Source organism: Corvus hawaiiensis, chromosome 6, assembly GCF_020740725.1.
Source record: "Corvus hawaiiensis isolate bCorHaw1 chromosome 6, bCorHaw1.pri.cur, whole genome shotgun sequence".
Classification (NCBI taxonomy): Eukaryota; Metazoa; Chordata; class Aves; order Passeriformes; family Corvidae; genus Corvus; species Corvus hawaiiensis.
The window spans coordinates 12,610,548-12,625,997 of NC_063218.1; the positions used below are offsets into that span (position 1 = coordinate 12,610,548).

Here is a 15,450-nt window from a genome sequence, read left to right on the forward strand (position 1 = left end):
CTGTGTCATGCCGGCCGGGGAGAGAAGCTGTTCTTTTGTTGGGTGTCTGTGATGTTTGCTGAGAAAGCAATGAAACAGTTAAATTGTTTCTTTATTAATCATAAAGTGCCATGTAAGTCCTTTTTATTACTTAAGTAGACATCCATGCATGCTGGGAACATCATGAAGATGCAGGAGGAGGTGGCTGAGACACACAGACAAGCTCCTGTGTGGACCCAGAAGTTAATTCATGGATTTGAATGTTTACATGACCAGCTGCTCTCTATGATTAAAGGCAGCAAATTAAGTAATGCCAAAGGAGATTATCATCTGCAATAAAGTCCCTTGATTTGATAAGGAAGATGCTAATACAGAGTCCTGATGGCTCTGCCCTCACTCCCTGTCAGTGGCCAGGACCTGTGCTGTGCTGGAGAGCCGTGTCTATCTGAGGAATCTTCTGCAGGTTCCTTCTCCTGTGCCTGGTGGCAGGGTGTCAAGCGCTTGCAGCTGTGGGGCAGTTCACATGTGTCTTTGGGAACGTAGGACTGTGCAGCCATTTAAGTGCCCAAGAAGGGAGCTGGTGGTTCAATTTGAGCTGGATGCTGGCAGGCTTTGTGCACGGTAGGCATGGAATAACAACAGCCAAGCACCATCACTGCTCTGGATCGGATGATGATGGAAGCCAGGCAGACAGGACACATAAGGGTGCTCCCTGGCCCTAGTGAGGGTGTCCCATGCTCAGATGTCAGAGGTCTGGCATCATCTGTATCAGGGTGGCAAAAAGGCTGTGCGTTACATGGTGTGGTTCGCAGAGGAGCCGGCACTGGTCGCTTCTTTGTGCCTCCAGGAAATCTTATTGTAGCCAGCAGGGAACCCCTGGGGCTGCTACCAGAGTGCCACCAGGTAGCCTTGTCCCTGCGGGGCCATGAGAGGAGCTGGGCTCCCTTAGGAGCATGAGAAGATGCAGCAGGGAGGGAAGGGACTTGGAAGGAAGGGAGGGTGAAATGTCAGCCTGGAGTCATGTCACGATTCAGCACTGCGTGGCACCGGCGCTTTGTTTCAGCCATTAACCCCTCTGCAGCTGCGGGGCAGTGGAGCGCGGGAAATGTGGCCTGGGATGCAAAACAATGAGGGGAGCCAGGGAATTTCTCAGGCTGGTGATAACAGGGGTTTTTTTTTGTGTGTGTGATCACCCAGGAATGCCACTCATCTTTGTGTGAAGGGAGGTTTCTCATTCTGAATGGACCATGAGTCCATGTGAGCCCAGTGCTTGCCCTTGGTGTTGCCTGTGCTACTCTTCTGATGGGGACACCATGCTTCAGGGTTTTGGTGCTTTCCCTGCCTTCCCTTCTCCCATGCCAGAGTGTCCTTGTGCTCTCAGTCCTTGGTTTTCCTGCTGGTTTTCCCCATCTGCCCCCAGCATTGCCTCTCTGGAGCTGCTCCAGGCACTTCCTTAAACTTCTAGCCACCAGTGCCATTCACAAAACCAGTATGTGCTGGGCCCCCTGTTCTGTCAATGTGCCAGGACTGGGGTGCCAGGCACAGCACCTTTCCATGGTACTACCTGGCTCTGCCACCCACTTTCCATGAACTGTGGGCACATTACTGCCTCCTGCTTGTCTCTTAACAGTTCCTAATTTGCAGAGTGGCATTGACACCTTTATTTATTTAAAACACCTGGATGGTGACAGGTACTAAGGAAGGGTCCAAGCATAATTCAAACCTGGGTAAGGAGGCTGCAAACAAAACCACTGTGAGATAAATAGATGTGCCTGGGAATTTTATTGTGAGCTGTCTGACAGTGCCTGATGTAATGTAATTTTCTGTGTTCTGTCTCGACAATAAAAACTTCACAGTGTCTGATATGACTCCATTTAGCTTTAATGTTGTCTGAGGTATGCCATTAGAAAAGTGTGTCTTATTTAATCAGGTTTGAATTCTAAATGCTTGTTTTTTGAAATGGTAGACAAAAATTACTAAAAGGTAAGGGAAGAAGTGAGGTTCAGAAGCATTAATATTTGCTCATATGTTCCGTGTTGATCTGAAGCATCCTCAGTGCCTAGGCTGTGCCTGCTGGCTGAGGTAAAAACAGCATAATGTTCTCCTCTGGGTTTTGAAACTTAGTCTTTTGCAGTCTTTCTGCAGATCAGGAATAACTCTCTTGGAGGTGAGGTAGGAAAGGGTGTCATTAAAAGACAGAGTATAATTGAGCAAAAAGAGATTGAAAACTTGGAAGGACCAAGGTCTTATGTCTTTTCAGATCCCTGGAGGAATCAAGGAGAAATTGTTTATCACAATTTCTTTGTCATTTTTTTGAAATTTCTGATCCAAAACCTCTAAAAGAGCAGACACCTGTTGTGCCCAGTTAGGCTCTTTTCTTCTTGGGTTCCAAAGCATTCCCACTGTTATTAAGAGATGTTCGTATTTTAAGCCTTACTTTACCTCTGTGGAGGTGTGTCATTATCAGGATTTCACAGTGTGCTCTATTGCAGAGAGTCTTCTTAATTTTGGTCCTCCAAACACACAGGAATGGAGTATCCGTGGCAGTGGTTGTCAGCATCTGTGTGGGACCACATGCCATGCAGCCAGATAGAGCCAGCAAAGACTCATTAGGCAACTTGGTCTTAGGCACTGGTAATGACATCGTGGCATGACACAGAGCAGCAGATGTTTGCCAGCAGCTGCAAGTTGAGGCCTCTGCTCTTCATTTTTCTGGTGTGAGATTGGAAAGGATCACTGGCAGTATTGTGAGTATTCTCACATTAGCACTATTGCTTTACTGATGGTTTTTGGGTTCTTGGCTGGGGCAGTGAATGAGGCTACTTTGATTTGCTTTGTTTTCTGCTTTGGATTGGAGGGTGTCAGTGTGTCAAGTATCATTTTAGCAACAGACAACTGGGGAACTTATCCCCTGTGTGTAGCATATTGCTTCAAGGATGCTCTGGCACTAGAGACTGCAGAGTTTCTCTCTCTTCTCTTAGTCAATTATACAGCTGGACTGTGAATCTCCATACAGACTTGGAGACAAGCCCTGCAGGCTCCAGAGAGAGGTTTCTGGGAGGGTCTCAGGTAGAATTGAGCTTCTCTGGGGGATTTGTGGTTTGGGCGTGCATGACGTGGGGTGGGTGAGATGGGGAGGGGACTGATGCCATGTGGGAACAGTAAGCTCTGAGAAGTGCATTGGTCCCATCACTGATACCAGCAAATATTCAGCACTGATCTGCTTGAAATGGAGGAGCAGGTGAGGGCTGAAAGGGAAATGTGTCCCTTGGTGCTTCAGTACTGCTGTCTGCACAGAGGAAGCAGAGAAATAGCTCTTGTTGTGGTTTTCCCAGTGGAAAAGCGCCTGGGTAGGGGGGTACTTGGCACTGTCCTCCCTTGAGGGATGCAAAGAGCTTCACCAGGACCCTCTCAGGATACTGCAGTCCCAGAACCATCCTGGCAGCAGAGATATGGCTGTTCTTTCCAGGGCTGAACTCGTTAGATATCCATGCCACAGAGATCTCGAATATTCTGAGCAGCCGCAGTGGTTTGGAGAGAAGCAAAAGCACCAACTTGCTGAGCAAGCATAGGATGGGTCACACACATCTCCACTGCCTCTGGTTTCCTGGGACTTCTGCTTCTTAAGGATGTATCTTGGAGAGCTGTCTTTGGGTCTCAGAGGTGCAGTGGTCAATAGACCCTGTGCACAGGGAGGAAAGGTGCTTCTTGCAAGCACCTGGGAACTCAGAGACATAACCTAGACCCCCTCTCCTTAATTAGACTGGTAATCTCACTGCTGGGCAGCTCTTCCTTTTGGTGGGGTGACTGCGGCTGTGGATGAAGCCTAAAGTGGTATGCTATTTCTCAACATCTTTACTATAAATTTTAAAGGCATTTTTGGTGACTTCTGAGCTGTCTTGTAACACCATTCATTCATATAATTATGTGATGCCTCAGCTACATATCTGAGGATGAAGAGTGAACCACCTCTGAGCTACCAAACACTTTGAAAACCTAGCAAGTGGAAAAGCCATATGTCCATTTAATACAAAGACTGCATGCTCAACAAAACCAGACAGGGAGAGGAAACTGAGAGTGATGCATGCCTCAAAACACACCATACTGCTTTTTGCCTATATGGACAATTTCTGCTTCTTAGGATGTATCCAGATTAACCTTGCTATTATTGTCTGCCAGGGTGCTGAGTCAGTTGTGTTCCTATGTCTGTGAAAATGTCAGCTATAGAGAACAGGAAGGGCATGGGTTTCTGCAGTGGTGGAGGTCCTCAGATTAGCTGAGTTAGAGTGCTGGGGTGCAGTTCTGGGAATTCTTGCTTACAGTTTCCGAATGCATCTGTTCTAGGCATGAGGAGTCTCCTCCATCTGTGCAATTTTACTTACTACTTTGACACTGACTACGTGAGATTTTCCCTGCCCTCCTGCCCTCCTTCCAATCTCCTATCTCCAGTCTCTGTTTCCCTCTCCCCTGCATTTCACCTCGATGGGTTTCCTGCTTGGTAAAATACACATCCTCCTCTTCCTTCCCATTCCCTCCCTTCTCCCACTGTTGGCAGTTTTCCAATATAGCAACCTTGACCTTATCTCCAATTCCTTCCATTTCCTCCCCTTCAGCTAACAGTATCTGTGAACTCTGCCCATTTTCCTCTCCTCCATCCTCCAAAGGCTGGCCATGCATCCTGCTGGATATGTTGTCACTTCTTTCCTTGCTGACTGCAGTCATCTCCATTCTGGCCTCCTTTATGTGTGCCTCTGTGCAGGAAGCTGATAGGAGTTTGGCTGAAGCTTTTCTCTTTTGTTGTGAACTGCACTGAAATCAGTGGGTTCACAACAAAAGCGCTGAAATGAAGCACCAACCCCTCTATAGAACGCCGGCTCGGTGTGTGACTGGAAAGAGCCTTCCCTGAGGGTGCAGCTGCCCAAGAAGCACTGAGTGCAGTAATGAATACTGAGCCACCCTTAGCCGTGTGTGTAGTTTACTGGTTGCATCCCATAGCTGCAAAGAGCGGGGGTGTTGGTGAGATCCTTGCTTGCTTCCCTACTTTCTTCACATCTGTGTTTGACCTTTTGTAGCACCAGCCTGGCATGGTGGGGAGGTCTCTGTGGCTTGGGGCAGTGGGCCAGTGGCGTGGCCGTGTGGTGCACTCACCATTGCTGATGATGGCACTCAGCAATTTGGACATCTCTTTCTGTTGGCTGGGGCTTTTGGCTTCCAAGCTAAGGATCAAGGATCATGCCTATTTTAGAAATGAAGTAATCTGTCACTTAGACTCTGACTGGAAGTTTTGGGTTTACCTCTTTTGCTGCATTTCTCATTCTTTAAAATTATTTTTCCCTTCTTCAGTCAAATTCTCTACCCGTGTTCAGGGGCCACTCAGTTGATTGCCCTTGTTTGAGAAGGAAGGTGATCCTTTCAATGTTTTTTGTGTGATGTGATATGATATATCCAGTATATCACTGTGTTTGCAAGAATGCTTTTATCTTGTCAGTATGGTGATTGGTTAAGTATGATCAAGCTCTTTAGAAAACATTTCTCTCTAATCATTTTTGTTTCATTTGTATTCTGTAATAATTTTGAGAGTGATTGTGATCGTGGAAGTGCTTTGTAGCTCATTAGTGACTTCAGTTATGTGAGGAGAAGCTGCTGCTGTCTTTCATACAGGAGACCTCGTGATCTACTCTAGTTTGGCCAGGAAACTGTATTTAAAATGTTGTCTGCAGCACCATCCAGCAGAATTCTTTTTAACTTTGTCATATTACTCTCAACTCTAAAAAAATATTGGATGTTAGACCTTTGCTTGGCATTTCCCGTGTTAGTTCTGAAGACGGCCATGGGAGAAGATCCATATCAAGTATGACCAAAAACTCCTAAATATTCTTCTTTCGGTTGTCATGGTCCTGGTCATTTATAGAAAGAAAGCATCTTTCATTATGAAGCCTCAGTAATTATGCATGCATTGGTGTCTCTGACCTCTGTGGGAAGCTGATCCTGGAAGGACTCTGTTGCATTTACCAGCCCTGTGAGAAATTTGTAACCCCTTTTGCAGTCGTAAGTTGCAGCTGCATACTGGCTGGATCCAGTCCCTAGTGCTCCCTCCCCAGCCTCTGTCTTTTCTGTCTGACATTATGGACGGGGTGGCTGAGGACATGTCCCCAGGTGGCCACAGCTCCAACAAGCTGTAACCCTCTGCCACTAGGTCCAGAACCATGCCCAGCCTGTGAGTGCCTCTGCTTTCTCAGTCTGTTAAATAACCTTGGAGAATTATTGCAGGGTTAGCAAGTCTAACTTTCCTTTTTCTGAGATGCCACCCCCTCTCCAAAGGAAATTTGTGTATCACCTGCAACTCAGTTCATGAAGGTTGCTATTATGGGTAAATGGCTGTTGGTCATGACGTGGGTTTGGCACAGATCAGTGGCCAGGGCTTGAAAGGCTCCATGCCTTTTTGTCTGTAGCCTAATAGATGAGCCCATCTTTTCCTTTAATACAAGCACATGAACACTTTTATTAATAAAAAGGCCCCTACAACTTAAAACATTTGCAAGAATGAGAGCTGAGAAAGTGCCCCTCCATTGGTTCTCCTTTACTGTAAAAGTTGTGAGGCACTGGCACAGGTTGCCCAGAGAAGCTGTGGATGCTCCATCCCTGGAAGCGTTCAAGGCCAGGTTGCATGGAGCTTTAAGCAACCTATCTAGTGGAAGGTTCCCTGCCCATGGCAGGGGGTTGGAACTAGAGGATCTTTAGGGTCCCTTCCAACCCAAACCATTCTGTGTTTCTATTATTCTATGATTATTCTGGCACAACTAGCTTGCTGGCCTTGGCAAGGAAGGCAAAGTGATGAGACAAAGCATAAAACATGCTGTGTTTTTAAACGCAGAAAAGACGTGGATGGAGTGCCTCGTGTGTTGTGTGTGAAAGCATTCCTGTGATGGTGCTACATGCAGCTCTGCCATCCTAATTTGCTTTCAGAGGCCCCCAAGTATAATAATTCTTTGTGTTTCCTAAAGGATGTGAAGACTAAATACAAAGTTTGGTCAATGATTTCATTGTTGATTTCTCCTGGAGTTAAAAAGCAATGCAAAAATATTAGGGACAGGCAGGGTGCAACTTGCTGAATAAAGATATTGTGTCTCTCATAATTCAGGCTGGATGCCTGTAGAAAAAGGAAAGCCCTATGCTATGAAAAATGCTTACAAGGCTGGGTGGACAGTAGAAATCTTTTGCAAAATGTCATTTTGGCATCTTTCCCAATGGAATCCTTCGTGCAGGAGGACTGGCCAGCATTTTGGAAACGAACCCAGCCAACATTAGGTTTGGACATCTGCTTGTTTTAAGGTTGCTTTCACAATTTTCTCTGTAGCTGAAGATCGGTACTTGATGTCTATGTGAAAATGCTGCCAGAGAAGCAATGAAGTTATGCCAACTATTTCTTTCATGAACACAGCTTCTTAGAAATGACCGTTTTATGCTGGAAAATCATCTTGTTTGCATTGCTCCCATGTCTAGAAGGATGAGTACTGTTTGATCTTGTCCTTGTACAAAGTTATCCTAAATGAACAAAAAATATTTCTTGAATCAATTTAGCTTTAAACCAGGGTGCTCTTCTGCCTGAATGCATCTAGACTGAGTGATGGTACATTTAAATGGTGTCAAATGAAGTGACTTGTGAGGAAGAGGTAGTGGTGGCTTTTGTCTTTGTAGGTGGCTAAGGGGATTGAATTTGAGACAAGCTAGTGGTCAAATTTTCTGGATATTTTCTTCCTCCTTGCTTAAATCACCCAAAGGGCAATTAACACATATCTTCTCTTATTTCCCCAGGGACCAGCTCGCATGACATCTGATCTTGCATCTTCTCCTGCAGCGGGGTATGTCCCTGTGGGTCAGAAGCCAGAGGCTGTGGTGCATGCTATGAAGGTAAGGCTGTGTGGGGCACTCAGGTGTCCTGTGTTGCACCTGAGTGGCAGAGCTGGGCATTGGCTCTTCTTGTGGAAACAACTGAACACAGAAAGTTAATACTCAGGCAGGATGTTGGTAACCAACACCTGTATCATGATGAATAAGCATTGCTTAAAATAGTTGCAGAGCTAAGCAAGATTATGCACAGCTATTTTTTGGGGGTGGGAAACATCCAGTAAAAGCTGCTGATGCTGAAGGTGTTGGCTACCCTTTGTGTTCACCAGTCCTGCGTAAGCTGGGTCTCAGGGGTGACAGTGGTGACTGAAATGCTGTTTTAAAAAGGGACACAAAACCTGCAGTTCCTACATGTATTTTGTTGTTGAAAATCCTGCAGCAGCCTTCAAAGGACAAAGATTTTATTTTATGAGGATATACAGCACACAGTGACATCCTACCCACACAGGATGTGCATCATCAGTAGGGATTAAAGTCAGGACTGTTGACAATGGGACCATGGGAGACTGGTAGCTGAGTTAAAGGAGAAAACTTGCACCATGATTTCACAGCACCTCTCAGGTTCTAGTGACGACCCATTAGCAGAAAAAGTGTAATTCCCCAGTGCTACATGTTTAAGTAGTTAAGCAAGAGACTTCTGAGTATCTAAGAGACACAGAAGCACAAATCCTTTACAAGGTGCCATAGGGATGGCTGGAAAGTCTCTTAACTAAATTAGTCTTTGGTTGAAATATAATGATTTATAGATTCGGATTTGCTGAAGCTGAAAAATTTTGTACAGGGTTAAAAAGCTTTCATCACCTCAAAGGAGGATTCCTGGGTGGCTGCTCTGGAGCTCAGATCCCTATGGTCATAGCTGGAAAAAAGGTCCAGCAGTGGCTTCACTAGCTTGGATGATCTTAGACCTGGAGAGAGATGCTTACAAAGCTCTTTGCTTTGTACCTTTCCACATCTGACAGGTAGATAAATGGCACAGATGTTGCTCATAGTTTTGATCTACAAATTCCCTAAATTTTCTAATTTTTAGTGTTTCTAGCTTAGTATATCGTGCCTGTCAAGGGTCTCTTGGCTCCAGGACAGATTTTGTGATGGTGGTGGTGATGGTGGTAAAACCAACAAATGTCAGAAGAAGCAGTAGTGTGGCTGGCAAGGATGTTGGTTCAACTGAGCAGTTCCAAGATCCTAGGAGGATATTGAGTGCCACTATTTCTGAAGTAGTTATTAAAGGCAGAGAAGTTTGGTTTGATTTAGGTCTAATTTGAATTTAAATTATAAATGATCCTTCAAATTGAAAATCTTGATTTTTCAGCTTTCTTGAGACTTTATACATCCGGATTGTATAACTCCTATTGATTGATTGTATAACTACCTAAGACAAGGATGTCCAGCATGGTCAAGGATTAAGAAATACCTTTAGTACAGCTTTTGCTTGTTCCCAAAGGAGCTGACCACACAAGTGGCAGTTCACTTGCTGACATGTATTTGTCCTGTGTTTTTCAACAAGTTTCTTCTTTGCATATTGTGAATGGCTCTGTGCTATCAGAAAGCTCCATCCTGTACTATGCTGCAATGTGCTTGTGGGTGACATTTCTCCTGTATGTATATATATATGTATATATACAGATGGATCTGCTAAATGTTGCCTTGCAGAATGTTGCAAACTCATGTGAACCTTTGTTTTTCTGTCACTTTGTACTGACTTGGCTTTGATTGCAATTAATCATCCAAGCCCTGATGCAGTCCAGACTACTGCTGCTGGCTTTTTCTTCCCAAACAGTGGGGTTCATACCTTTCTGCTCCTGCTCTTCATTGCATTTGGCGAGGTGGTGGTGAGGGATAGTATTAAGCAGAGCTGGTAGCATTTTTAAATTACAAGATCAAATACTTATGAATTGATTATGATCATATTCTGGGGAGTAATTAGTTTCCTATTTGCTTTAGGAATTACAGGACTGAATTTTTTACTAAAGGCAAGAAACATAAATGGTTTTAAGATGTGGTTTGATAAGCTTATGAAAAGGATTGAAAATTAATGAGGAAGATTCTTGGAAACTGGAATTAAGTTTGGAAGGTCTGGCGCAATGATTCATTTAAAGGAATTGAAAGGAAGTTGGATGACTGGTTGTTTGCACATATTAGTAATCCTTCTGCTTCAGAGCTTTGTGGATTCCTAGAAAGGGCTAGAAGAAATTCAGAAGAAATTCTCCTCTGTGATTTCATAGTTTGGCTGGTGAGGTGCACTTCTCTGTCTCCAAAACCGTGGAAAGTGTCACGGCTTGAGTGAGGAAGCAGGTGACATAGCAGTCACATCTCATGGGGCGTAAATGATCTCACGTGATGCGTCCTGCTCACTTGCTTGAGGTTAAAAATATTCTCACATTTGAAGTGAGGAGGAAATTCTCCTGTAGGTCAGTGTGGCAGGGAGAGATGAGAAGGTGTTTATTTTTCCATGCTGTGGCCCATTTCCAAGGATCATCGGGAAATTGAAAGATTGAAGAAACTGGTCATGATCTCAATCTCTCCTCCTCTCTTGTGGCACAGTGAAATAGTGGCTATTGGTCTCCAGCCGCAGATGTTTTTTTGGCCACATCATGCTGTAGCATATGGAGTGGGTCTTATTTGCACCCTGCAGAGCTGGGTAGCTTTTCCAGTGCCAGCCCCTGCATGTGGGAAGCTGGATGCAGCTGCTGCCTTAGACCCTCACCTCCTGTGATACACATCATGACTCTCTTGAGAAGAGAGCAGCCTACAAATGGGACTTTGACTATACCACAGCAGATATTGGAAAAAGCCCTTCTTGGTTGAGAAAGGAAGTTCTTATGGCTCTAGCAGGCCAGCTCCTTACTGCAAGGAAAGGCAAGGAGAGATGGAAGGGCCATGAAGATGATCAAGGGGGTGGAGCACCTCTCCTATGAAGAAAGGCTGAGGGTGCTGGGGCTGTTCAGCCTGGAGAAGAGAACGCTCCAGAGGCACCTTATAGCACCTTCCAGTCCTATAAAGGGGGCTTACAAATAAGAGGAAGAGGGACTTTTATGTCACGTAGTGACAGGGCAAGAGGCAATGGTTTCAACTGAAAGAGGGCAGGTTTAGATTAGGTGTTGGGAAGGAATTCCTTACTGTGAGAGTGCTGAGGCGCTGAAACAAGTTGCCCAGAGAAGCTGTGGATGCTCTTTCCCTGGAAGTGTTCAAGGCCAGGCTGGATGGGGCCCTGAGCAACCTGATCCAATGGATGGCATCCATGCCAAACCATTCTATTATTCTATGATTCTGTGCAGTTGGCTCCACTTGTGGAATGCTTGCATGCAAATCTGTGCATCACAAGTGATAAGGCTGCAAGGATGCATCTCTGTGCCCAAGCAAAAGTCACTGAGGGGCTGTCCACTTCATGTGGATCTGCAGGACTTCTGGACTGCCTCTATCTGCACCCACATACGTAATATCCCCCAGGCTTTTTCCTTGGGATTTTTCTGCCAGCTAAATTCTATCTATGTGGCTGAAGTGCTGCCTGCAATTTAGAGTAAGTTCTTCCTTGAGTGCATTTAGGATTTTCTTTATTTTTCCTTCTCAAATAGTTTTGTTTGCTTGCACCTACTAAATAAGGAGCAAGATGACAGGTTGGCACTCCTAACAGCTGTTTTTGCTAACAAGAATAAAAGGTACATATGCTACAGCTCAGTATCTCACTGAACATCAAAGCACTTTTCTTAGGAACTGAACAAACCTGCTAAAGACCTGGGAAGGTGATGGGGAGACAAATGTAAGAGAATGACATTTAGCCTATAACCCAGCTGCCCCCACAGCAGGAGCCTGGACCTCTTCCATGCACATAGAGCTATCAAGCAGGTGATCATCACTCCCACTAATTGTGGATAAGACAGGATTTGGCTTTCCAAAACTAGGGAAAAATTCTAGCAGGGCATATGGACTGTTTCCTTGCTGAAGCAGGATGCTGTGTTTCCCAGTGCTGTGTCCAGTTGACTTATGAAGCAACAAAATTAGTGAGGTTTCCACAACTTGGAAAGCATCCCTCAAGCCCACAGTGCTTTGTGTTACAGGAAGGAATACCTCAACTTTCAGCTTCCCTTCCAAAGCTTTACTATTGTCATTCAGACTCTTTAGTGATGTTTTTTTGATTGAATACTTGTTGTTTCTAAAATATATTTATATCTTGGCCATATGGGGTCAGTACAGCAAGTCAGAAGGGAGGTGGATGTGGTGGACTGGATGGCTTTGTGGTGACACTGCCTTGCTTACAGACATCAGTGCGGTCTCAAAGAACCCTGGAGGTGTTCCCCAGTTTACTTATCAGTAGGGAGAAAGCCAGACAAGCCAGCAAGCCCACTGAGAGCAAGGTGAAAATTGTTTTCAGGAAGTGGCATCCCTATGCAGAAGAGCAGCATTTCCCAGTCTAGCCCCATCCTCCTGCATGTGGAACAGCCCCATGCCCGAGTGGAGCAGGCTGCTCTCACTGGCTGGCATTTTACCCAGGGAGATAACAAAGGGCTGCTGTGTCAATGGAGGACCAAGTACTGTCAGTGCAGCTTGATGAAAAGCAAAAAGGAGGGGATGGCATGAGCCACTTTGAGCCTGGGGTACATTTGTCTGTTTTCTTTAGGCTCCTGGGTTGGGAGGTGGCAGAAATCACAGAAGGACATACCCCAGTTTCTTAGACCTACACTGAATGCAGTCCTTGAACTTTAGCTGATCCATAGATAGCTGATGTGAAGGCATGTCCCAGTGGTGTAACTGGAGGAACATTAACCTGGTTCTTCTAAATGGCTGAGGAGGTGTCTGGCAGTATCTGAGAATAGCTGGGCCTGGGTCAGCACTAAGAAAAGGCCTTCCTGTCTTGCTTCAAGAGGTTATTTAACTCTTCAGAGTGTATTTTCTTCCAACATGCCTTTCCTGGATAGGCTGTTGCATTTTATCACTATGAATCCCATTTTCCCATGCCCAAGATGCTAACGCATCTTTACAAAGTGCTTAGCCAGACACGGGTTGAGCCTGGGAAGCAGGATGGTTTCCAGAGTAAATGAGATTCAGAAATTAAATACAAACATAACTTCCATCTGATCATCTTTCTGCTCCAGCTCTGCCTGGTTAACTCTATTAAAAGACATTTCCACTGAAAGAAATATGCTGTGACACCTTTTCACACCTCCTGGACTAAGGAATGTGGGTTTAATTTAAGCACAAGTTGCAGAAAAACAGTTTATTTTAGTCCACTGAGAGTCTTGTGCCTGCAAGATGGATGGCTGTTGAAAGCAGAGGCTGGGGCTGATGTGATCTTTAACTAATCTCCCCCATGGTTGTCCTTGACACTTGCCCTGTGGACACAGCCATTGTTTAGCTGCCAGCCAGGCAGCCCTGGTGTTCCACGCCAGGATGTGATCCTGCAGGCTGCTGGCTTTGCAGCCAGCATCGGAAGCACACGGGCTCCAGACAAGCAAGTTCAATGTATGAGTCCAGCTGGATCAATAATTAATTCCCTCCTCTTTAGCAGAAAATAGAAGCTCTCTTTGTCAGCATGTACATGCTTTTTGCATCCCTCTTGCCCTTCCTGTCGTCTTAGAATGGATGTGGATAATTCCTATTGGTGCAAAGACTGGTCCCAAGTAGGCTGTGGGCCCTAGGAGAATGACCTATTTTTGTTTGTAACACAGTTTGAATACAGCAGGATTGCTGTGCTGAAGCAGACCTGGGGATAATCTTCTCTGGTATCCCATTTCGTGGAGCAGCCAGTGCTGTATATACCTCAGCAAAGGCTGGAAGCCATCCTAGCACTGCATCTGGCTCTGTATCTCCCTAGGATGTATGGGAATATTTATTCCTACAACTATGCTTGTACTCCTTCATATGTGTGTGGATGCATCGTGGTGAATGAGACCATGTGCTGTTTGACGGTGTTGGGTGGTTGCAGGAGCTCTGACCCTGCACACTGAGCTGACCACCTGACTTATCAGTGGTGAAGCCCTGGGTGAGGTGTGTGAATCAGCACAGAGGCAAGAGTAAAACCTGGAGGCTCCTGTGCTGTGATATGCCCACCTTGTGTGAGATGCCTGTCTGGAGGAACTGTTGGAATGCATGTGGACGTGACAGAGGGGTATCCTTCAAGTCAGTGTTTCCAGCTGGAAGTGAAGGCTGCCTTTACCCCAGGCAGTCTGCTTTCTGTGGGCAAGGGACCACCTGGCCACAGCTGGGCACTGCCTCCCTGAAGGAGCTCTGTGGGGGTGGCCAGGGCAGTGGGATGTGGCAGGCTAGGGCTGGCTCCCACTTGAGCTGCTCTAGAGGTTTGGGGTGTGGGCAGCACATTGGTGAGGCACAACATCATGCTTGTTGGGGTGCTGCCTGGAAGGTAGGGCTATCAGCAGCCTTCCTGGAAGAGATGCACTTGTGGGCACAAGCAACTTGCTGCCAATGGTCCCCAGGACTGTGGCAGCAGCCACACCATGCAGGTGGTGGGACAGAGGCAGGACATGGCTGGGGAAACAGGGAGGACAGAGGTACCCAGCTTGATGTCATGCTTGTCTGCTTGTCTTGAGGCTTTGTGAATCCTGCCAGTTTAAATACTTGTTAATGAATTTTTTAGAGACACAAATAATTATTTGAGGATCATAATGGTTTTGTAATATTGGTTTTTTTTTGTAGGTCCTTGAGGTCCATGAAAATTTGGACAGGCAAATGCAAGACAACTATGAAGAAGACTTAAGTGAAAAGGAGAAGGCAATTGTTCGTGAAATGTGCAATGTAAGAACTCCTCCCAGCAACTCTCGGGGTTCCTTTTGTGGTCTTTTTTTAGAAGTATGAGGGAGCAGGGATCTGCTGTGTGTAAGCCTTGTGAGGTGCACAGGCACAAGGGAAGAGTGCTGACCACTGTTCTGGGTAATCTAAGTGCCTTGTTCACTGCACAGAGCAGCCTTTGCTCAGTTGACAATTCCCACTTCACTGCCTTTCAGGCTGTGGAGTAGCTAGTCTAGCTGAACAGACTAGCTGGACTAGCTGGACTGAGCAAGAGGCTCTCCCTGTCTAGGAGAGTCCTGTTAGCAATTGTCTCCACCTGTACCCTTAAGGACTTGGTTTGGGCTAAGCAGCAATTGGTTGCCATCTTTAAAGCTGTACAGCTTGAATGGGTTTGAGCCTAAGCCACATGGTAATGTCAGAGGGAGAATCTTGTCTGGAGTCATTGAACAGCATCATGATCTGTGAGGTGCTATTAACACTGCTGTCATTTTGGGCAACCACAGTGTTAACTGAGCTGGCCACATCCTGTACAGCGAGTGCTCGTAGCCAGCCTCTGCTCTGCCGTGTCTGCTGTCATTGCACTGCCTCCAGCCTCCAAGCACCTTGGCCATGCTCTGGCTTTGAACAAGCTTTGGGATTTCTGCTGGAACACAGCCCGAGCTGCCCGTCACCTGCAGTTGGAGATGTGCTGTTCAATTGCCCAAAGCAGGGAGGAGGATGCTTGTGAGCCTTCTTTTTTCGAAGCCCACATAAGAGGACAGCCCAGGTGGCATCATTTAGTGCCTTCCAGCAGTTGAGAGAGGCCTAATGCTCTGTTTAAAT

At 45.9% G+C, this 15,450-nt stretch overlaps 1 protein-coding gene across 1 annotated transcript in view; it reads left to right on the forward strand.

Moving 5' to 3' along the window:
• CCDC85C (coiled-coil domain containing 85C) overlaps window positions 1-15,450 on the forward strand; it is a 112,111-nt gene that overhangs the window by 92,087 nt on the left and 4,574 nt on the right. The window contains exons 4-5 of the mRNA XM_048307599.1: window positions 7,795-7,890; window positions 14,536-14,634. Coding sequence (XP_048163556.1) covers window positions 7,795-7,890; window positions 14,536-14,634 — 195 coding nt within the window. The remainder of the gene's footprint in view (window positions 1-7,794; window positions 7,891-14,535; window positions 14,635-15,450) is intronic.